General features: G+C 41.4%; 2 protein-coding genes across 6 annotated transcripts; both read right to left on the reverse strand.

The window, feature by feature from the left end:
- Positions 1–119: 119 nt before the first annotated feature.
- LOC135525909 (rho GTPase-activating protein 11A-like) lies at positions 120–18,097 on the reverse strand. Of its 5 annotated transcripts, none has more exons than XM_064953879.1 (12): positions 17,358–18,097; positions 14,710–14,777; positions 14,480–14,576; positions 14,109–14,365; positions 13,846–14,009; positions 13,594–13,734; positions 12,767–12,934; positions 12,525–12,663; positions 12,226–12,334; positions 11,076–11,196; positions 10,502–10,924; positions 8,965–10,384 (listed from the first exon to the last, which is right to left on the reverse strand). In XM_064953879.1, exons 1-12 carry the CDS (start codon positions 17,487–17,489, stop codon positions 9,411–9,413), a joined length of 2,793 nt encoding a protein of 930 aa, XP_064809951.1. In that variant the 5' UTR covers positions 17,490–18,097; the 3' UTR covers positions 8,965–9,410. The 5 variants fall into 5 exon arrangements, with proteins under 5 accessions (XP_064809952.1, XP_064809951.1, XP_064809953.1 ...); XM_064953881.1 differs by adding an exon at positions 13,356–13,430 and having other exon boundaries at positions 8,965–10,924; XM_064953878.1 differs by having other exon boundaries at positions 8,965–10,924; positions 13,846–14,006.
- Positions 18,098–18,719: 622 nt separating this feature from the next.
- On the reverse strand, positions 18,720–22,799 carry LOC135525913 (actin, alpha cardiac muscle-like). Its single transcript, XM_064953886.1, has 9 exons — positions 22,698–22,799; positions 21,023–21,173; positions 20,704–20,832; positions 20,462–20,572; positions 20,263–20,347; positions 19,710–19,871; positions 19,373–19,564; positions 19,077–19,258; positions 18,720–18,948 (listed from the first exon to the last, which is right to left on the reverse strand). The coding sequence occupies exons 2-9, from the start codon at positions 21,149–21,151 to the stop codon at positions 18,805–18,807; spliced, it is 1,134 nt and encodes a 377-aa protein (XP_064809958.1). The 5' UTR covers positions 21,152–21,173; positions 22,698–22,799; the 3' UTR covers positions 18,720–18,804.
- Positions 22,800–23,140: the final 341 nt, after the last annotated feature.

A 23,140-nucleotide genomic window follows, 5' to 3' on the forward strand; every position in this document is an offset into this window, starting at 1 on the left:
AATTCGATAACATGCCCAAGTTTTACGCACATATTTTCTCAGATGTTAAGCGTTAAACTTCACTAACCTGTCAAAAGCTCAAAGTAGCTGCAAATGAAATGATCTGTGGTGGGTGTTCTTTACGAAGTGTCCCGAGGCAAGAGGCAGCTAATGGTGGAGACTGTAGGATTGCAGAGGGGGCTCGCGCTGTTGGTAGTCTGGAGTCGCTAAGGATTCCATAGAAAGAGACTAAGGTTTTAATACAAATTGCAGCAGCGCCTGACTGTCTCCTTTTTAAATGTCTGTCAGCTGAGATGTGCACAACATATCCTTCCACATTATTGGCTAAGCACGATGCAAGGAAAATCAAAACTACCCGCCCCCTCAACACTTCCTCGAACCCACTTTAAGAATACCATGGGGGAGGGGGAGTAGGAGAATTTTGGCACGAATTTCATGGAAACCATGCAGACTTCAGTGCTATACTGGGCACACATTTGGGAATGTTATGCATGTCATAAATATAAAGCAGGTATAGCCTATTTGGTTCAAATGCATGTTAACTGTTTTATCTCTAATTGTCTATAGGCTAGTTTAACAGAGAGGGGGAGAGGGGCGAGGGGCCAGTAATGGTTTATTTTACAGTCTGCTTTTTACATTATATAAAATGCATGCTAATGATCTTTACATAATGGTCCCGGATAATTACATTTGTGAATGCCAATTGAAACAGTGCCAAGTGACAGGACTGTATAAGAAAATGTTACCACAAATAACAATGCAGGCGGCCGAACGGAATTACAAGTTACCGTTTTTTGGTTCAATTTATAATGGCAATATAGGCTATGTGTGTGACGTTGCCTACAAATGTAAATGGTAGATTGTATCAAATCATTACGTTGAATATCATAGGCATAGTTCCACAAAACGTAGGGCCTAAATGTATTTTAATTACGTTTTCAATAGAATGCATTTATTTATTGAATTATTATTATTGATTGTGTTATTTAATCTGAAATTACAATTTTAGTGAGCTTTTTTCGATTTGGAGAATAACAACATTTTTTTTAAGTTGTTTTTTACTTGGATGCATTACTTCACCAAAGAAACAAGTTGTTAGAAATTAGGCCTACTATTATTTACGATTGGGAAACGAATAAGCCATATTAAATTAAGAGAAAATATGTTCTGGACCAAGTCTTTATATCACCTGTCGAGCCAACTTGAGTAGGCGAATAACGATGTATTTAAATTAGACTTATGTTTAACAGAAAATAAAGTGGTCCAATTTTCTCATTAAAAAATACAAAATAAATAAAGAGTTCTTAGTTAGTGCGTAATTGGTTGGAAACTGTTTGTGCAGGGATGGAATGTTGAGAAATTAGCATGACGTCTGAGAATATATTTAGGGTAACAGCCAAAAACACTTTTGTTATTTAGAAATTAAAACATAAGCCCCTCAAGACAAGTCCAATTCCATTATTGACATTTCCGCCTGGGCTCCTCTGTCTCACTTCAGTTAATTCCCCTCAATTCACACTTCTTAAGTGTTTTTAAGACCGTTTTTACAAACAGACGGAGTTTGTAAGCAAAAGTGAAAGCCTATCACAAGTGTGTTCAGGCTTCAATAGGCCTAGCATATAAATTAGCCTACATGTTTTCTTAGGACAACGAACGAACTATAAGGCTATGTTATTTCACCTTGGCAAATAAACTCATGACCTGCTATATATCTTCAAATACAAAACAAATATAAAACAAATTCATTTTTCTGTCGGATAAACCAGTCACAGTATTCTACACCTTAGGCTATGCCTACTTAGGCTTCCTCATATTCGGTAGTCAGGTGTTTTTCCTGAGGTAGCCTATCATATCCTCAGCGGCCTGGCCGTCTGCATAGGCTATTTTGAGTTCTGAAAATTTGGATTAGGTGACCTGGCCATGTTTGTAGTTATAACAGTACATCCTGAGTCTCTCCACGCTGTTGCTCGTCAGAGTCCTGCATTATTTGTAGGCTTACTGGGCTACTCCCCATCTGCACAACACATGGTTGGCGGCCAATCCTCGCAGCAACACAATGTGAAGCCATAATATAACTGGCTTTCAAATAAAAATACATGCAGAACACGTCTACGGTTTTGCACAGGAGTGCGATGAGTGTGATATGAAGGGAATTAATTGAGATGCCAGCAATGGGATATTATTCCTATTGCTGAATCAATTCAATTAGTTGACAGACCTCGTCAGGGTGCATTGTGTGCAATTATTATTTGAACAGATTGAACACACCATCGTGGCTTGATAGCCTACAGCTAATCTTATTATACATAAATAATTAGATAGCCTACATCAGGCTTATATCACTTCAATTTTCTCAAATAAAACACGACAGTCTACACACCTTTATGTTTAATAGGATAACTAAGGCCAGTTATTTTGGTGGGTTAATGTATTTGACGAGTACTTTCCAGCTAGGTTGGCTGCAGCTAGGTTTCCAGCTCTGTTGGCTTATCCACTAGGTTGGCTGCATGTAGAAAATCATAGGAAATGTTATTTAAATTACAAGTTGCCTCCAATCAATCAATCTCTGGTTGTGCGTGTGTTTGGTGGGGGTCGTCTAATTAGTCAGAGGAGGCTAAGTAGTTATACGAATCTAAATGGCACAAAACCTATTATTTGGCAGGGAATGATATTTGTAGATTAGTGATTCTACACCTTATTTGCTCAAACTGATCCTCTCCGAAGTAAAAACAAAAAGGAAAAAAGGAAGGTAAATTAGGGGCAATTTAAGACTCGAAATGACACTGGGCGTGTTCCACATTGCATCCGACAGTGCAGGCCACTGCAGACTGACTAATCTATAAAGAACTTTGCATCATAAACTACTCACACTCTTATAAAAAAAGGTTCTGCATAGAACCTAAAAGGGTTATAAGCTTGCTTCATAAATGGCACCCCTGAAGGTTCTATATAGAACCGAAATTGATTCCATATATAACCCTACTTGGAACCAATGTTGGTTCAGTGAAGAATAACCCCTGGGTTTCTGATCAAATAACCCTACAAAGAGGTTCTATATAGAATCTTTCAGGGTGCCATATATGAAGCAAGCAATATAACCCTTTTTAGTTATATCCAGAACCTTTTTTCTAAGAGAGCATTATTATTTGTAGATCAGTCAGTCAGTCACAATTTACCCATGATACATAACGGGTTTGATCCTCTTGGACACGGCAATTGCCGCCAGCAGCACAGCATATATTAGGCGAGCTCGAGTGGATCACAGATCTCTTTTGTCAAAGTGTTCTGCATTATGGATATACGAATTGTCCGACTTGCGACTACATGTGGACTGCATGAACTTTACAAAAATCATGTGATGAAGTTGCTTCTCACCAACTGCACCATGCAGCCATCACCTTCATTGTGGGAGGCACGATATGTCAACCAATCATTAGGGTGTTTTTTTTAACACACGGTTTTTTGGGTACCTATACTTTACCATTTATATTTTTGACAACTTTTACTCCACTGCATTCCTAAAGAAAATATGTACACCTTACATTTCGAATACTCAGGCAGGACAGCAATATGGTCCAATTCAAGCACTTATCAATATAAAGTCATCCCTACTGCCTCTGATCTGGCAGATTCACTAAACACAAAAACTGCTTTGTAAATTATGTCTGAGTGTTGGAGTATGCCCCCGTCTGTCCATATATAAACAAATGGTGCCATCTGGTTTACTTAATATAAGAAATTTGATGTATAGCATTTACTTTTACTCAAGTATGATGACTGAGTACTTTTTCCACCACTGTACACAGGTACATTTTAAACCAGATACATTTAGACATTTAATCAAGTAGTATTTTACTTGGTCACTTTTGCTTGAGTCATTTTTGACAATTGAGTACTTTTTCCACCATTGACCACACATTATGTTTTCAGTGAGTGCGTGATATGGGGGTACATAAGTTTATTTTGACATTTATACAGAAAAACTTTTATAAACAAACCATAGCAGATATGTTGATACTGCCATGTGGATCTGAGCCTTGCTGTTGTGGATCCACTACAGTGTGCAACTTTCGGCTGTTGCAAATGCACCTCCACCGACTTTCGTCTACAGTCGGCTTCGTTAGGCTTACCGCTGGAACGCACCCATTGAGATGTGCGAGATGCATGACTTCACTCTCACACAGTCAAACAGTATCTGCGCACACTGTCAGACTTACCATCAGACAGAAGAGGCAATTGCCTCAGGCCTCACATCAAAGGGGCCTCATGAGCTGGGCATAAAGAAATGTTGAGCAAAAAATAGTACAATTATTTCTCGTCTCGAGGTATAATAAATACATTAAAACCTCAGTTTTTTTGCATGGGCTGCATCTCAATCCACCGCATCTGTGGAAGGTGGCAGAGCTACAGCTGTGCTTGTCAAACCAGGATACATTTCGAAGATCGGTCTTCTCAAAAAACGTCTGTTTGGCCTACAAATGAATCTGACCCCTCTAGGGAAAGATGGGGCTCTCATGACGGCGTTCTCCGTTTTGCTCTACGACCTCCACAAGCAACTCCTCTGAAGGTAAGCCGGTACTGGGTGGAAAAATGTATGGAAGTTATTAGGGCATTTCCACGTTAAAGGTATAGAGGTAATTCTATGGTAAACATTTATTTCTGTTTTTCTTACATCTCTCAGATATAGGACAGACACTTCAAAAATACTCCCCTTTGACTACAATTTTGACCGTTTTTTCATGTTGTTATTGAATGCATTTCTATGGGCTAATAGCAGTAAGTGCAAATTCAATATTTCATCAAATCATTTAAAAAAATGTATACAGTGCATTCAGAAAGTATTCAGACCCTTTGACTTTTTCAAAATGTTCTTACGTTAGCCTTTTTCTAAAATGGGTTAAATAAAAAAAATCCTCAATCTACAAAAAATGCCCCATAATGACGAAGTGAAAACAGGTTTTTAGAAAAGTTTGCAAATTTATAAAAACAGAAATACCTTATTTACATAAGTCGTCAGACCATTTGTAATGATACTCGAAATTGAGCTCAGGTGGATCTTGTTTCCGATTAATCATCCTTGAGATGTTTTTTACAACTTGATTGGAGTCCACCTGTGGTAAATTAAATTGATTGGATATGATTTGGAAAGACACACACCTGTCTATTTAAGTTCCCACAGTTGACAGTACATGGCAGAGCAAAAACCAGGCCCTGAAGTTGAAGGAATTGTCCATAGAGTTCTGAGTCAGTGTGTGAAGTTCCCCAAGAACACAGTGGTCTCCATCATTCTTAAATGGATGAAGTTTGGAACCACCAAGACCCTTCTTAGAGCTGGCCGCCAGGCCAAACTGAGCCATCGGTGGAGAAGGGCCTTGGTCAGGGAGGTGTCCAAGAACACGATGGTCACTCTGACATAGCTTCAGAGATCCTCTATGGAGATGGGAGAACCTTCCAGAAGGAAAACCATCTCTGCAGCACTCCACCAATCAAGCCTTTATGGTAGAGTGGGCAGACGGAAGCCACTCCTCAGTAAAAGTCACATGACAGCCCGCTTGGAGTTTGCCAAAAGGCACCTAAAGTACTCTCACACCATGAGAAACAATATTCTTTGTTTTGATGAAACCAAGATTGAACTCTTTGGCCTGAATGCCAAGCGTCACGTCTGGAGGAAACCTGGCACCATCCCTACGGTGAAGCATGGTGGTGGTAGCATCATGCTGTGGGGTTGTATTTCAGCGGCAGGGACTGGGAGGCTAGTCAGGATCGATGCAAAGATGAACAGAGCAACGTACAGAGATCCTTGATGAAAACCTGCTCTAGAGCGCTCAGGACCTCAGACTGAGGCAAAGGTTCACCTTCCAACAGGACAGTGACGCTCCCCATCCAACCTGATAGAGCTTGAGAGGATCTGCAGAGAAGAATGGGAGAAACTCCCCAAATCTAGGTGTGTCAAGCTTGTAGCGTCATACCCAAGAAGACTTGAGGCAGTATTTACTGTGAAAGGTGCTTCAACAAAGTACTGAGTAAAGGGTCTGAATACTTATGTAAATTTGATATTTCATTTTATTTGCAACGTTTAAAAAAACTGTTTTGGGGTATTGTGTGTAGATTGACGAGGGAAAAAAACATAATTAATCTATTTTAGAATAAGGCTGTAATGTAGAAAAAGTCAAGGGGTCTGAATACTTTACGAATGCATCGTATTTTCTTTTTACCTACAGGGGTCCTAAAAGTCCAAATCAAATAGCTAAATTATCATTGATATTACCATCTTAAATCAATTCCATACGTTAGTTTAGTAGTAGTCATACCTCCAAAATCACGTCGCTTCATGCCTCTTGCAGTTCTGGAGAATTTTGTATAGCAAAAATGGTTTCAATGGTCCGCTGACTTCAAGCAGCAAGATTCTGATTGGATGTTACATTTCTAGAAACCCCCCACATGCTCGTTGGTGGAACGTGTTATGTTCATCACTGTTTTCCGACCGGGAAGGACACATTTTGCAGAGTTATTCCATATGCTAGTTTGCAACATTGCAGAAAATGGACGAAAACCTGGAGGAGAAACTTAATTGTGTTTTATACACAAACTCGACATACATCAACATATTTTGACGGGGTTTTAAAATCGGCAACTTTCCAACCTTCCTCAACACGAGCTCGATTTTCATCCAATTGGCGACAGATTTTCATGCAAATATTCTGGAATACCAATGTTTCCACCAAATGGACTCGTTGCAGATAAAATCCGTGCGTGATGACAGTGCACATAAAATGTACTTTTTTCCCTTAAGTTTTCATGTACCGAAACAAAATCTAGAATTCAATGTGTTTCCATTGCATTTTCAACCGATAGTTTTGTATAGCAAATGTCTGTACTCTGGTCTGGGCATCTGGGCTCAAGCCAACTTCTTGTAGATACAATGAAGGTAGGCTGTGCGGGTTGGATAGTCTACATGAGATTATTATGGATAAGAGCAAGAATATTTATATTTGTCAAACGATAGTCAAGCATCGATCACGTCACCAGAATAAGACCCTCGATATTTATTGGAAAGCAGCATAAAGCTTATCACCGTGCACTTTCACCACCCTGTGAAGTTCATTTATTTCATCTGTAGCCTAATAAACTGCATGGTTTTCCGAGTTGTAGTGGGAGGAGAACTATATGATGGTTATTATATTAATATTTGTGCATAAAAGGCGTTTCCACCACCATTTCCCACATACTACATTTTACAGACACAAAAAAGATCGCACTATGTCGAACAAACAAATGATCTGTTGGCATTTATAAAATTACACCGAAACGTCCTGTTTTTTATATACGATATGACTTTACTTGCATAAAAACTGTGGATGAAAATAATCTAGTATAGTCCAATAGTGCTCACTAATCTAGTGAATTAGTGATGTCATGTTGATAGCATTTGGTTATTCAATGCAACACTCCTATGGATCAAGCTAGTGATATGCCTTAATGAGCCTCTCTTGTATGTGAGAGTAGCATCAGCCTATGGCATAGACATTGTCAAAATGAAAAGACATGGCACCATCTGCTGGAGTAGTCCCAGTGGGGAACCGTAAGGGATTTATATTTGAAAAAGTATGTTTATTTTATTACATTTAATTTAAATTTCTATTCATCTTTACAATAAATTATCTTCTGATTTCCGTTTGTGTTGAAAAGGGTTAACACTAAAGAGGAAAAAAATACCCAATCAGGATTTCCTTTCGTGGTCTCTAGGTAGAAAAATCTAGCTAACTCAACCAGCCATTGGCTAGGACTTCAGAAGCTGGACAGAAGGCCTAAGCCAAACTAACCCAAGATAGACCACAGACTATCTGCAATTTTATTTAAATTTTGCAAAGGGTAAACTCTACAAAACTTTGTCCACTCTGTTCATTTTGAAAACAACGCATTTTTGTTTTCAAAACAGAACTGCATTGAGATCAAATGTTTCATTGGTTAGCAGAATATCAGCCAATTTCCATCTTGCTCCATCTTCCCCCACTACCGGCCACTGGGCTTCCTCTCACCACCATATTTAGTAGTGTCAGAAATTATAAGCAGAAACTTGTCTAAATTAGGGGTGAAAGTAGCCAGTAGGCTATACAGTCCAGTACAAAGTACCTGTAAAATAAATTATGGAATTACAGTGGATGGAAATGCACAGGTAACCTACTTTTTGAAATGATTTGTTTGAACATCAGATGAAAACATCCCACAACACCCATGATATGCAAAACGGATCCTGTGCAAACAAAAACAGTAAACGGGATAAAATGTTTACATGGCACAGTATCCCCTTTAAAGATCAGCATATCCCAGGCATCTTATCTGGGTTTCTCATAACCTGGATACAAGCCTTTTCAGGTTATTGTAAACAGGATATGTATAGTGTTTATATGCATCTACTCAATAACAGAATACTCATAATGTCATCAAAAAGCATTGCTCTTCCTTGACGAGAACGGTCGGACTACAGAAGATATGTCGGGCGTATTAAGCGATGCTATTTTCTTGATTTGATACAACGTAAATGGAAAGATATTTGTCAGTCTGAAGTCCTAGGTCCTATAGTCATGTTTTGCCGCTGAGTAGTGACAAATTACATACAGTACCCATGCTACATTGCAGCTGCCCAAACAAGTGACTATAGTACACCCCCTTGTGGAACGAAGCTCTAAGGACCAGTAGTGATGTCGAGGTGTTGTTTCCCTAAATTATAATACAATTTCCTATTGCAGCATTAGTGCAGACAAATGCACACAGTATTATGAATTATTCCCAACTAAAAAAACAAGTGTTCTGAATGTTTTGATTTATTTTTCTATTTAACAAAAATTCACATGGTAATGCACTACTTCTGAAGAGATTAGAAATACTAGGACTGTAATGGCAGAGGTGAATTAAATCAATATCGCTTGAAAGGTTTTATCAAGAAATTTGCCCAAAAGTTGCCTTGATCGGTTCATATGTTTAATCCAATGCAAAATATATATTGTTTAAAGAAAATACATGAAATGTTTTTTAGGGGAAACAGTTTGCTTTGTAGGCCTTTACCAAGTGACAAACTCAATGAAAAGATAAGTAAAAGAAAATCTAAAATCTGGAAACTTCCAGCCATACACCCAACCGTTGAACATTGGCTTTCACACTAGTTGAACAGACTACAAAACAAACTCATTTCATTACACTGATATGCATTTGCAAAACTCCAATTTTACCAACAAGAGTAAAAAAAGGTGCCATAGATCGGTCACCCCAAACAACTCACGGAGAACAGCATCTAGAAATTAAAATAAATTAAACCCTGAAAACATAGAGTGGAATGTTTTGGAGTCATACAGTGACTGTCTATTTCCAGATAGGGAGACCTGCATAGTAAAGGGAGCAGTTCTACCAGACTAGAGGTCTATGGGCTTGGTGGCTGACAGCAGTCTGCCATCGTTGAGGGGGTTCCTGGGGGAGCCTCTGTAGCAACACACATCCTTCTCAGCCAACTGCTGCACCACAGACTTCTGACCTTCACCTCCTGGGCTGTTCTTAATGGGTGTGTCACCTTTGGCCTTAGGTTGTACCTTGTTGGTCACGTCGCCTAGAGCGCAATTCCTAGGCTTGCGCATGATGCTGGCTGTCTTCTTGGGTGGGACAGGAGGAGGGCGGGTTTTTGTGGAGCGGCCCTTGTAATTTGGGAGGCCTCCCGGGTTGTCTGCCTGGCACTGGTAAGGCTGAAGCTGAGCCCCAGCAGACAGGCCACTCTCCAGGCTGACAGCCTTCCCCACAGGGGTAGGGGTGTCCTGGGCCTGGCTGGAGGTGTTCCCAACCACTGCAGGCCTCCTGTCCACCAGTAGAGAGTTGATCCTGCGGACAGACTGGCGCACAGGGGTACGCTGGAACTTGAGAGGGGACCTGACTGCTTTGCCCTGTGATTTAGGTGAATACAGGACGAGCTTGTTGAAGCGCTGGATGTGGTCTGCCACCCTTACCCTGCGGGTCTCCAGGGTGCCTGGGGAGGGAAGCTCCACCTGCTGATGCTGCTGCCTCTGGGGATGGGTACTGGGCTCTGGGGATGCCACAGCCACATCTACCATTACCGATACTGTACCCATGGGGGGTAGAGGGGTGTTGAGCTCCTGAAAGTACTCCAGCCCGGAGGCTCTGTATGGAGTGGTCTGGACCCCAGCAGCCATGCTGCGTGTGAAGTGAGCAGGGCTCTGGATGTCCAGGGCATCGATCAGCCTACTGCAGTTCACTTGGTCAGCCACAGTCTCTGCCTCTCCCTCCACAGATCTGTCAACGCTGTCACCAGCACACAGCGACTGGTCACAGGCCTTCTCTGACAGACGGCTACTCCCTCGCACTTCAAACAGGGTGCTGTCTATAGACAAGGGAGACAGAGGAACAAACTTGATCTGACCAAATGTGATGTTCTGGTCATCAGCCAGACACCTGTGAGGTGTTGGCATGCTAGAACTCTCTTTCTTTGGTGATGCACCTTTGAGTGTTGAAGATTCAGAAGGAGTTGAATCTGTTTCAGTGTTCTCAGGGTGTGATGCCTTGTCCTCTCCTGAGAGGGCACTGTGGTGTGACTCAGTGAAGGCACTTTTGATCTTGAGTAAGGTGGGCCCGGTCTGGGACTGGCTGAACGAGCCCTCACTCTCCAGGCTCTCAGCGCTGGAGCCACAGCACAGCTTCTTGGGGAAGCTGGCCACCATGGGGGGCTTGGCCACCACGATGGCAGGCTCAGAGTAGTAGTTGTTGTTCAGGCACATGTTCATGGGTGTGTCGGTGAAGGAGCCCCCGCCCAAGACAAGACCCTCGTCAGGAGTCTCCCCACTCCAGGACGTCCGGAGGGCACTGCCTTCGTCACACTGGGGGGTCAGCAGGTTGTCCTCTGACTTACTGTAGAACTTGGAGCCTGTTGAGTACAGTGGGCAGTAGCAGACAGCGCTTTCTTCAAGGGACAACATATAACACAAACACTGATCCATTTCATGCATTACTTTAATTCTTAGCACATTAATTATGAAAGTACACTTTGAATGTTAGTTTTTAAAATATGGACTCACCATTCGACGAGCTCTTGTTTCGCAATACAGTCGGGCTAAATTCGGCATCTTTGGTGAAACGAAAACTGGTGGTGCTCTCTTGAGTGGCAAGTCGCCAACCAATGGACTCTGAACCCTCTTTCTGAATCGCCAGCATGGAATGAGAAATGACATTGTTGGGATGGAAGCATCTAGATGTAGCCGTGCACTAGAACGTTGTTTAGATGTATGACTGATGGATTGGAATTTAAGGGTCTTTGGAGTATGGTAAAAAGTTACTCTGAAGAAATGTTTTGGTCAATGTTTTATTAAATTGCAAATATACATCATTATGACGCACTATAAAATTACTGTCGTACCTAAACCAGTTTACAGTTCCATTTATGTAAATATAATATTTGGTTAATATATTAAATGTTTTAAAAGTCTTAATGTTAAGATTTCACAAATCTAAAATAATATTTAATATCCTAGTATTGAGAGTAGGCATCTTGGTTCACTAGTTAATCAGTATAAATATTCCATCAAATGTTACAGAACAGTCATGCAGAAATAACGGTATTCTCGTCATGCGGCGGCAGGGTAGCCTAGTGGTTAGAGTGTTGGACTAGTAACCGGAAGGTTGCAAGTTCAAACCCCCGAGCTGACAAGGTACAAATCTGTCATTCTGCCCCTGAACAGATAGTTAACCCACTGTTCCTAGGCCGTCATTAAGAATAAGAATTGAAAATAAGAATGTTCTTAACTGACTTGCCTGGTTAAATAAAAGGTAAAAATTAAAAATAAATGTAAACAATAACGTTTGATTTATCGGAAAAATTAATAATAATCTCTTAAAATGGGCTCCGTTCAATTTATTAAACCACCATGCATTATTGAAACTAAACATGAATATGCTACAACTGCCATAAATCGACAGACAAAATGTATGTAGTTAATCCAAAGATGTAAGCTAAAAATATTAGAAATAAGTGCTTCCGTGCTAAATTGTACTTTAATGCATTTTGTACCTTAACCCTAATGCATAACTGTTCATTATTTATATTTGATTAGTACAATTAAAGTCAATAGGCAAACAGGGGTCATCAAGGCTGGGATTGAGAGCAGGCTTTCCCTCCAATTTGTGGACCATATAATCAGTGTGAGGTCATACATGGGTATCTAAACTTACAGGGTCTCTGCTGCTCTTGCCCAGGCTGAAGCGCAGGCGCAGGGACTTACAAACGTTTTCTCTCTTGGTGACCTTGGGAGAGAAGCAACCAGCTTTCCCTGACTCCACTCTGAAAAACAGACAAGAACATGTGAGCATACCATTTCAACCATTGTCAAGTTAGACATAATTACATACAAATATGCAAGAAGGTTAGTGCGTTTCAGATCGTTATCAGTTGGAATACAGGAAGAGGATGCATCGTCATTACTACATAGGATTGGGAAATAGCCTTTGATAAACCACATGCATGTATGTACCGGTTGACAACATGCCGGTGACTCAGTCGTTTGCTCTTTCTCCTTGCAGAGCTGGCACACTGCCTGCTGGACCTCCCAATTGAGGACAATGCATTCTGGGAGGAGTTCAGGGATTCCGAAGCACTGGGGTCCGTGTATCCTGAACAACAGGAACGAAGGGAAACACTCAGCACACACTCTTTTTAGTCTTCTTATTCATTTGTTTTTACGTCACCCATTTTGATTATATAGGGCCGCATTACCTGGTACAGGAGTAGAGCTTCCACCAAACAGAGCATTAGGTAGTAACTCTAAAACAAGGTTCTTTTTGATGGATCTCCGTTTCTTGCTGGAGCCATAACTTTGACCAGATTCCAAAGGAAGTTTTCTCTTGGAGTTGGGAGTAATTATCACAGGAGTTGAAGAAAAAACTGGGGAAAATCATGAGTGAATTTAGGTTTATGTTCCCCAAGTTTCCCAATGAAAATGATTCAGAACAGAGTCAACTGAAATAATTTGCGGGGATTCTGGATTTGCATTGATGGAGAATATTAAAGCCAATGGACAAGCACACAGGCAAAGAGTAGGCAAGACAATTTGGGCAAGCATCAAATCATTTAACGTAATAGGAAAAAAATGCTAACAAGACAGACAGCATTGCTACTCATTCACTACATATGAGCAAATGAAATCAATCTGCGATGAAATTGTAATGAAGAGTTTCTTAATTTCTGTGAAAGTCAAGCAGCTGATTCCTTGTTGTAAACTGGATGAGATGAATATGTGTTAGAGCTATGGGGTATTCTCTCATTTGACGGCAGGAGGCGTGACCTAACCTGAATAAATACCTACCATATCCGTCTAACTGGGGAGTATTTGTTGGTGTTCTATTTGTTTTTAACTTATTCCGAGCTCCATTGACCATATCTGAAATGCGAGACAAAATATTCCAGATTTGGAAATTCAATAGAGCTTTACTGAGAAAGCGATAAGCCTACAGCACTGGATAATTTCAATGACCAAATGCTATACAGAATAAATGTATTCTACATCAAGCAATGTCCTGCCCAGTTTTTCCAGTGTATCTGACCTCCTAAACTGCGCCTGTGTCTCCTCTTGGTCCCAGAGTTTGTGTCTAACTCCTCTAATCCATCTAGAGTAGGGGAGAGAACAGCAGCCTCACAGCCCAGCATGGCTGGAATCTTCTCCATGATGAACTGAGGTACCACACCTACCACAGAGACACATTTAGAAACTGTGAGCTATAGACATTTACTTTTAAATATCACATTTAATACCCAGTTGATTAGTGACACTACAATAACAAAGCTTGAACTGTTACCGAAATCCAGAGCATGTTCTATAAGGCAGTAGACCACGGCTGCCTGTTGCTTGAGGCGTTTCTCTGTGCTGGCGTTCATCTTGTCTGGCCCGTCACCAGCGTGCAGGAGGTTGGGAGCCAGGATCACAGACAGGTTACTGCTGTCCATCTTATTTACACCACTTCTGAGACGAAGCAAAACCAGGGTGGGAAAGAATGATTGCCCCAGTTCAAAATGGTACAGATATACTATTTCATTACGAGACAAACTTGTGAAATTGTACCTCTGAGAGACTTTGTGGAGGAAGGCGAAGAAGTAATGTAGGATGCTCATGTTTCTGTCAGGCAGCACACAGGACAGCAGCAGGGTGGCAGAGGTCCTCTCCTCTTCTGTGGGCAGCTGCTGGGCCTTGAGGAAGGCATCATGCAGCTCTGTGGGCAGAACAGGATCTGGTAGCTCCCTGAAGAACTGCTTGACCAGGCCAGCAACATCACATGGCAGGGCAGTGGACAGGCACTCCTCACCATTATCCAACTTCGCCTACCCAGACAAAAACAAACAATGATGCCCTGTGTTTAACTATCCCAGCAGCCAGGGCCTCCCTATTCATATCAAGGTCAACTGCAGCAGGGTCAAGCTCCAGCCATCACTCACCCTGAGTGCTTTCAGGCGGACAATGGAACCAGACTTTCTGAACAAACCCTCTGTATCCACATGTTCCAGCAGACTTGTGCACGCATCCATGAGAAAACTGGGAAAGCAAGGGGATGGGAGAAACAGACCATGAAAAGGACAAATAATTTGACTAACACACACAAAGAGGACAACAAAATATTGAGTTAAAAAGAAGTAGAAGTTCTAGCTAAGACAGGTGTTTATCTTACCACGGTACACTGCCATTCTCCACACTGTACTGCGGAAGGCTCTCCAGCGGTACACCAAACACTTTCACCTGGAAAAACAAATGTCATTATTTCCACTTCATGTTTGATTTCAACAAGGAAGGCTTTGCACGGCACCTGGTTTAATCCTCCTATATAGGCCTAACTCACTAATAAACTTCAATTTGGTACCCCATCAATCAAACCACACCACAGAAATATCTGTGAAAGGGCACTCAAGTCTTTACATGTGAATTGTCCCTACTCAGCAGAATGCAATGACAACTGGTTTAGAACGGTTACGCATTCCATTGCCCAAGGCGGTAGTTTATAACTCATCACCTGATCAAATACAGGCTAGCTGTATGTTGTGCCTGCCAAGTGCCAAACAGTTCTCTTAATTATTTTAGAGGGAGAGACTAGAAAACAAGTGCTTCAATGTGCTTTTGAAAAACAACAGCCTATAGCCTACCACAGCCCTGTGCCATTTATTTAATAGATTTCCTGCCAGTACATTTGAGAGAATGTGTGAGTTAAATGGACAAAACCAATTGCCTGAAATCAAATTAGTCTACCTGCCAAAGGCAAGCATTCCTTGAACCACTCTCTCATCACCAAGCTCAATAAAACAATCTGTGCTATTATGTATGCCTCTTTAGGAATTTGTTATAACAGGGCAGACTGACCCAAATGTGTCTTCTATTGTCATTTTTTGACTCACATTTGAGACAAGGAACAATTCACTTAGCTAGTTAAATACATAAATCTTAGATAGCTATGGCTAGTCCACCCCTTAACACCATTACTTGTTGGGGAGTGAACCTCCAACTCAGTTCTGGCTGACAGACTAACCCTTGATCACGACATGTAGTTCCATTTCATTACACATAAGAGTCATTGGACAAAGACATTCTTTACAGGATCCTTTTTTAAGATCCCTGATGCTCGGGTTGAACATAAACATGCATCGCTTGTGGTAGGGATTTGGAAGCATAAGGACCTTATCATTCATATCAGAGAGAAATCATTTCCCAAAAGGTTAAATTGATAGACACCTTTATAGGGTTAGTGTTCGCACGCAGCCATGATACGAAAGTAAAGTGCTCTGTGTTTCTAGAAACCTATTACACTGAGAATCAAATCCAATCTACGTTTGTCACGTGCGCCGAATACAACATTTATTCGATTCACGTTTAGATTGAGTATTTGGCTGCCAGAGTCAGTCTACCTCTGAACATAACACAAGCTCCTTGGACCTTAAGGAGTAACGGTAACATTACACCCAGTAAGAGTACATCTTGGGCTAGCAGACAGACTAACATTAATCCAACAATGAAAGTGAATTACAATGATAGGCTTAACAAATTGGGTTGGGTGAAAGTTAACTCTTGACAATACTAGGCAGAATTCTGCTTTCTTCCTACAGTTCTCAGCCATCATTATATGCTGACCAGACCAGACACATAATGCGTCTGGTCTGCGTTGCAAAATAAATTTAGAAATCCATGTTAGCTCCTTGCCAATGGCTAAAATAGAAGTCATTCCTATTTCTGACGCAGATCGCGCTGCAAGTCCTGCCTCTCCCATCTCCTCATTGGTTTATAGAAGCAGGTACCCACGAGCCATCTCCTCATTGGTTTATAGAAGTAGGTAACCACGAGCCATCTCCTCATTGGTTTATAGAAGTAGGTACCCACGTGCCATCTCCTCATTGGTTATACCCAAGTGTGTGATTGAAAGGCGAAATGTTTTGCAGGTTGTTGTGATAAAAGTGAGATGCCAATCACCATATTGGTTCAAAGATGAAAAGGCCTGAAAGGAGGAGAGATGACTATAAACGATTCGGTTGGCCGTTTTATGTGTGGATTAATTGTAGTAGAAGATCTTGTTATTTTACCTGAAACGCACAACTCAATGTTTTAGGGGGGCACAATTAATGTATGCATGATAGCGCACAAGCGCAGCCGGTTTGGGTTCCGTAGCCTCGCCCACGACTGCCTCACATGAACAACAATCCGAACGATTTGTTTTATAAATCACTAGCAATACGGCTTTCGAAACATATGGCGGTTATCTTTGATCAGCTTGGAATAATCTTTCAAATTAAAAATATACACTTACTGTACTGCAGCAGTTTTGCACAGATAAATACAGTTGTGGGTGCCTCCATCCAACAAAACTACACTTCTGTTTCACTCCCAGAGTTACTGTAACGTTACGCTTACACAGGTGTTCAGAGGATGCTATAGATAGCTCATTAGCACAGGTGGTTGCATCTTGTTTTCCATAAACTTGCAATGTAACATGATGTGTGGGAACACTAACAAGGTGTGTATCAATGTAACCTTGTTAAAAAAAATATATATATATATATATACCCTATATATATTTCTCGCTGATATGAAAGGTAATTTTTTCTTCCAAAACTGTACCGCAAGCGATGCATGCACGGGGATCGTAGCAAAAAAACAACTAACTTCAGAAGACGCCTTCATACAATGACTTGTGTCATGTAATGGAACTGTGAGTCATGGGGGCTACTTTGGTGAAAGTGCACCGAATGATGCAAATTAGTCAGGCAGGATGTTTCACAAACAAGGAACTTATCTAGCCGACTAATCGAGCTTGCAAACTAAACAAAACAGACTTACCGAATAGCTAACTGTCAACTTGCAGCTGGTGTGAGCTTTGTTTTTATTCCAATTCTTCGTCTTTATCCCATAAGCAGCACGAAGGTGTTGCACAACAGCCAGACGCATCACATTTCTTTCAATGATCTTCATCTTTCACTTCAACAATGACTTCCAATGTGCCTTCTTAAAAATGTTCAACACAGCTACCAATTTACCTAGCCAACTAGCAGATCATTTATGCGTATCCTTCTCTAACGTTAGCATAACAGCTAGCTAAAAGTGCCTAGCTAACTACCCACGTCCGCACTTCCCTACCTTTCAATCAGCAACAACTCTGTGTACGCGCTTCTTCTCATTCAAAACAATCCATCTAACGTTAATTTAAACCAAATCCTTCGACACAACCTGCAACTAGCTAGGTCGACCATCAAATAAAAACAACCGCTGTGCCAACTATCCAGTCCCAGCAGAATCGACCCTGTTCGGCGCTATCATTATTGTGTAGCAAGCCCACGTTCGCCACTGTTAAGTTAGCTAGCCTGCTGTAGCTAACGTTAGAAAGTTAGCTTGCTCAATAACGATTATCATAGCTGTACTAGCTAATTTATAGTACAGTATGCCTAAATCTATATTCTACTATTTACTTGAATACATGTGTCGAAAACGATATGACTATTCTCTTGTTTTTATCTAATCTGAATTGCCCTAGCTCGCTACATTGCTTGCAGACTACGTTTCCCTAAAATATTTTTACTCATCTTTCAAACGGCAGCGCTTCGACATATTGCGCTCTGATTGGCTAGAATGGGTTCAAATATCAAGACCCACACAAAGGAAATGCAGATGCCTTTACAAGTGCCTGTTGAGCAGCTACTGTACCTATACCAGTCTTAGACTGTGCATTGAATATCCCTAAAATAGTTAAATATGTAGATTGTCCAAATTATGCAATTTAAAAAAAACAGCCAACAGCTTGAATGCTAGACTCAAGATAGGCTACTGTAACGTTTAGAAACTGGGCCAGAAATATGTGGAGACATATCTAATATGATCTAATGGCAAGTAAAATATGAATACCAGCAATACTGTAAAAATGTTATATTCACGTTTTAAATTAAATACTTCTATGTGCTTTTACATTTGAATAAAATATAGATCTACAAGTTGGTCTATGGCATATATCATAATTACATTTTAGTCATTTAGCAGATACTCTTGATCAATTTATGTAGGTTAAGTGCCTTGCTCAAGGGAATATTGACAGATTTTTCACCTAGTAGGCTCGGGGATTCGATCCAGCAACCTTTCAATTACTGGCCCAACACTCTCCCGCTAGGCTACCTGCCACCCTACAATGCAGAAAAGAGTCAAAACAAATGCGTTGTTACAAGGATCTAATTTTATTACAACATGTATATACAGTAAATGACACATTACAAATGTATGGGTGAAGAGGGTTGACTGTTTAGAAGCACTTTCTGTGAACAATGGAGGGGCCTGCCTCATCGTACTCCTGCTTGCTGATCCACATGGCCTGGAAGGTGGATAGGGAAGCCAGGATGGAGCCACCGATCCAGACAGAGTACTTACGCTCAGGGGGAGCAATGATCTAGAAGATGAACATAGTACATAGAATTGCTTAGTTTCACATAGACTCACTGCAAATGCATACCTGAACATTTCAATTAACTTGATGGTTGACATCCAGAAGGTTAGTATGGTGGTATTGTCCCTCACCTTGATCTTCATGGTGCTGGGGGCCAGCGCTGTGATCTCCTTCTGCATACGGTCAGCAATACCAGGGTACATGGTGGTACCACCAGACAGCACATTGTTGGCATACAGGTCCTTACGGATGTCAATGTCACACTTCATGATGCTGTTGTAGGCGGTCTCATGGATACCAGCGGACTCCATACCTGATAGAAGATATTACAGACGTCCATTAATTGACACAGAACACACAATTTTGTTGTTGTTGTAATAGCATTTTGTAATGCAACCATAACGTATAATGCATAAGCATGCCTCACCAATGAAGGAAGGCTGGAAGAGGGTCTCTGGGCAACGGAAACGCTCATTACCAATGGTAATGACCTGACCGTCGGGAAGCTCGTAGCTCTTCTCCAGGGAGGAGGAGGAGGCAGCAGTGGCCATCTCATTCTCAAAGTCCAGGGCGACATAGCACAGCTTCTCCTTGATGTCACGCACAATCTCACGCTCAGCTGAGGGGGGCAATTTTACAGGATGACATGAAGAACTTTCACACAACTGCACAGCAAGAGATTGCTGTAATCACACAGAAATTACAATAATCTAAAAAAATGAGGCATAACCTCATTGACAGTTAGCTCTCCTACACATCCTTACCGGTGGTCACGAAAGAGTAGCCACGCTCTGTCAGGATCTTCATCAGGTAGTCAGTCAGATCACGACCAGCCAGATCCAGACGCATGATGGCATGGGGAAGAGCATAACCCTCATAGATGGGGACGTTGTGGGTCACACCATCACCAGAGTCCAGCACAATGCCTATAGGGAGCAGACAAGGCACTTTAGTGAGTCAGACAGACACGACTGACAGAGGAATGGCCAGTTGTCATATGGGATTAATTCCAAGCATTTGTCACATCATAAACTAACAATGCAGCTGACATCAATGGCAGGTGTGCCACATACCCTTCTAAACAGTGTTTAACACGTCCTTTGACAACCAGGGCACAATTCATCTAGCTGTCTCTGACAACTAAACCGCATACTTATTCAACATATTGTAACATGTGCATCAACTTGATGTGAGTTGTATCCTGTTGTCATATTGACCACTAATGTGTGACAGCAAACTGCATATTGTATCAGTAATATAGCAACTACCCATGGTTGATATTGGTACATATAAGAGGCAGTGTCCCGGAAAACTGACCTGTGGTACGACCAGAGGCATACAAGGACAGGACAGCCTGGATGGCCACATACATAGCGGGAACGTTGAAGGTCTCAAACATGATCTATAACACAAGAATAAGGGAGATATTTCCGAAGTTTGCTTGACGGTTAACCATAGCATTGCTTTTAACAGATAACCTGGATTTGAAGTGGGGGAATAAAGGAGTTACAAGTACCTGGGTCATCTTCTCTCGGTTGGCCTTGGGGTTCAGGGGAGCCTCTGTCAGCAGGGTGGGGTGCTCCTCAGGGGCAACACGCAGCTCATTGTAGAAGGTGTGGTGCCAGATCTGCAAGAATACAAGAGTTGAAGTTCTCTGTTTATTATGTTGTTATGCTGCATGTATTTATTTCTAGTCTTGTGCCAAAATCAATACCAAGACTCTGATGTCAGTGCAAGATGTTGTAATCTAGGACCCACCTTCTCCATATCGTCCCAGTTAGTGATGATGCCATGCTCGATGGGGTACTTCAGAGTCAGGATACCCCTCTTGCTCTGAGCCTCATCACCTACGTAACTGTCCTTCTGACCCATACCCACCATCACACCCTGGAGAAGAGAAAAGAGAGCTTAGGAATTACACTATAATCATCAGAACCTACATGACAGATGGCACAGCAACATACTGCACTCTTTTTGACACAGTTTGACACCCCTCCCCTAAAAATCTGTGTCTGTACAATGACATAATCTATACCAGCCCCAGTTACGTCGTGGTAGTTTTTCCTAAGTACAATACCTGGTGGCGGGGCCTTCCCACAATGGAAGGGAAGACAGCACGGGGAGCGTCATCTCCGGCAAATCCAGCCTTGACCAAACCAGAGCCATTGTCACACACAAGGGCGGTAGTCTCGTCATCGTCACACATGGTTAGGCTTTACTGGTATGGTCTGTGGGTGACAGAGAGATATAGGGTCGAGAATGAGTGGTGGAAACAGCTGTAACCCCCCCCCTCCCAACCATTGATTGCATTTCAAGTCTTTCCTAACTGGTTTTTGTTCACAACCACAGACAATTTATTACTATATTGACATGGAAAATGTCTCCATGCAAATCCAGGTTTTTCAATATCCTGTCTTTTGGAAGATAATATACTGCTCTCTCTTTTATACAATGGTTAATATAGTTGTATTTATTTTACTACTGCATTGCAATTTTTACAACTAATCTTATAACTATTTTGGTGGCAGGTAGCGTAGTGGTTAAGTGCATTGGGCTGGTTCAAATCCCCGAGCCAACGAGGTGAAAAATCTTTACATTTGTCCTTGAGCAAGCCACTTTACCCCAATTGCTCCTGTAAGTCGCTCTGGAAGAAGATCTGATAAATGACTAAAATGTATTTTGAAAATGTTATCAATTCCTTGTATTTAAAATAGCAGCTATCTATAGAATCCTAACCAATGTATGCTTTAAATTGTTTTTATATACAGGCATGTTGTGAAGTTACTGATACTCATGGGCGCAACTTTGGTTTTAGAAGTTATAATAAATCTTTTTAGTCGGATGAACACTGCAAACAGCCTACCCGACCGTTCAGAGGTGTCCGCATGGTCCTAAAGCACAGAGATGCGTTTGTTTTGCATCACATTCCAATGATACAACTGGGGGGCCGGCAAAAATGCAATTCCAGAATGTGGTGGGGGGAGGGGCATGCCCCCCCCCATCCCCAGTGAAAGTTGTGCCCCTACCGATACTGTATCTCAGCTGTCATGATGGTTCTTAGGACATTTTAGGGCCATAGAGGTAGCTCCAAAAAGGGCCAAATCATTGGCAACAGCAGGCAAGACAAGCTATCTATTTTAAGCTCCACACCCTGGCTGCTACAAACACAGCTTAGACATTGTGCCACATTGACCTCCATGGACACCTATCTGGAGCTATTTCAGGCATGGGAGAGTTGGAGCCAACCCAGAGAGCAGCTGTTGGCACATTGTAACACCTCTGTTTACAGCATGGCTCCTTACCCCATCTCCCTATAATGGCTTCATTTATTAGACACTTTTAGATGTTCCTTGACCAGACCAGCATTGATCAGTGTACCGGTAAGTGTTTACTAAGTTATTACACAATAATTACCCGCACCCTCCTTACCTGCACAATCAGCTCATGATAAGTAATGTATCATTCACAAATCTCTGAATAGAATGTTGCTTATTATTTTGGAGCGATTACCATCAATTCATTCCAATAAGCAGTGACTTCAGTTTAAAGTGTACTTCTAGTTCATTCCTCAATAAAGCTACAAATAATTCATCCTGGTAAAAAACTACATCCAATGTCAGAGACCAGCTCTGTCTGGTCAGTGCCAGGTCAAGATGTACTCAAATAACCAAAAAGTGGACTCCCAGTCCCGACAAAGTCGGATGTTTTCCATAGAAATAAGTAGTAATAATATGCAAGTAATATGCACTCACCAAGTTGTATTGCAAGACTGATGCTTCCACTGGGACAAAGGGCGAGAGTGAGAGGACCCCTTAAATAAGAGCAGGTCTGGGGATCAGGGGCGGAGCCTGGAGTTCACATAAGTCCAAATAAGAGCAGCTAGAAAAAAGAAAACAACATTAGAAGTAAATGTATGTGAGCAGGTGGGATGAGACTCCTCAAAATGATGAGATACTTCCTGAAAAATGCCAGACTGATCTGCTTTAGAAAAAAAATGAGAGAAGTGAAAAGGGAATGTTCTAGAAAAATGTGAATGTTCTGAAAAAGAAAATATATGTCTGGGTGTTATAATGTTATTCTTAATGTCAGGCCATGTTGTTAGGCCAGTTTAAATTGTCTTCTTCATTAAAATACTTCATATACCCTGAGTGAACAAAACATTAGGAACATCTTTCTAATATTGAGTTGCATCCCC

The sequence above is a fragment of the Oncorhynchus masou genome, chromosome 32 (genome assembly GCF_036934945.1).
Source record: "Oncorhynchus masou masou isolate Uvic2021 chromosome 32, UVic_Omas_1.1, whole genome shotgun sequence".
NCBI classification, from domain to species: Eukaryota; Metazoa; Chordata; class Actinopteri; order Salmoniformes; family Salmonidae; genus Oncorhynchus; species Oncorhynchus masou.

Bases quoted from the DNA above. Each gene is read 5' to 3' on its own strand.
- LOC135525909 (XM_064953881.1), bottom strand. From the start codon at position 17,489: ATGAAGATCATTGAAAGAAATGTGATGCGTCTGGCTGTTGTGCAACAC. The intron at 14,010-14,108 runs GTACAATTTCAC...GCTTCGTCTCAG, and splicing joins CTCCACAAAGTCTCTCAGAG to AAGTGGTGTAAATAAGATGG. The intron at 11,197-12,225 runs GTAAGTTTAGAT...CTGGCGATTCAG, and splicing joins GCAAGAGCAGCAGAGACCCT to AAAGAGGGTTCAGAGTCCAT.
- LOC135525913 (XM_064953886.1), bottom strand. From the start codon at position 21,151: ATGTGTGACGATGACGAGACTACCGCCCTTGTGTGTGACAATGGCTCT. The intron at 20,348-20,461 runs GTACTTGTAACT...CTTGTGTTATAG, and splicing joins ACCGAGAGAAGATGACCCAG to ATCATGTTTGAGACCTTCAA. The intron at 18,949-19,076 runs GTGAGGGACAAT...TTCATCTTCTAG, and splicing joins CCAGCACCATGAAGATCAAG to ATCATTGCTCCCCCTGAGCG.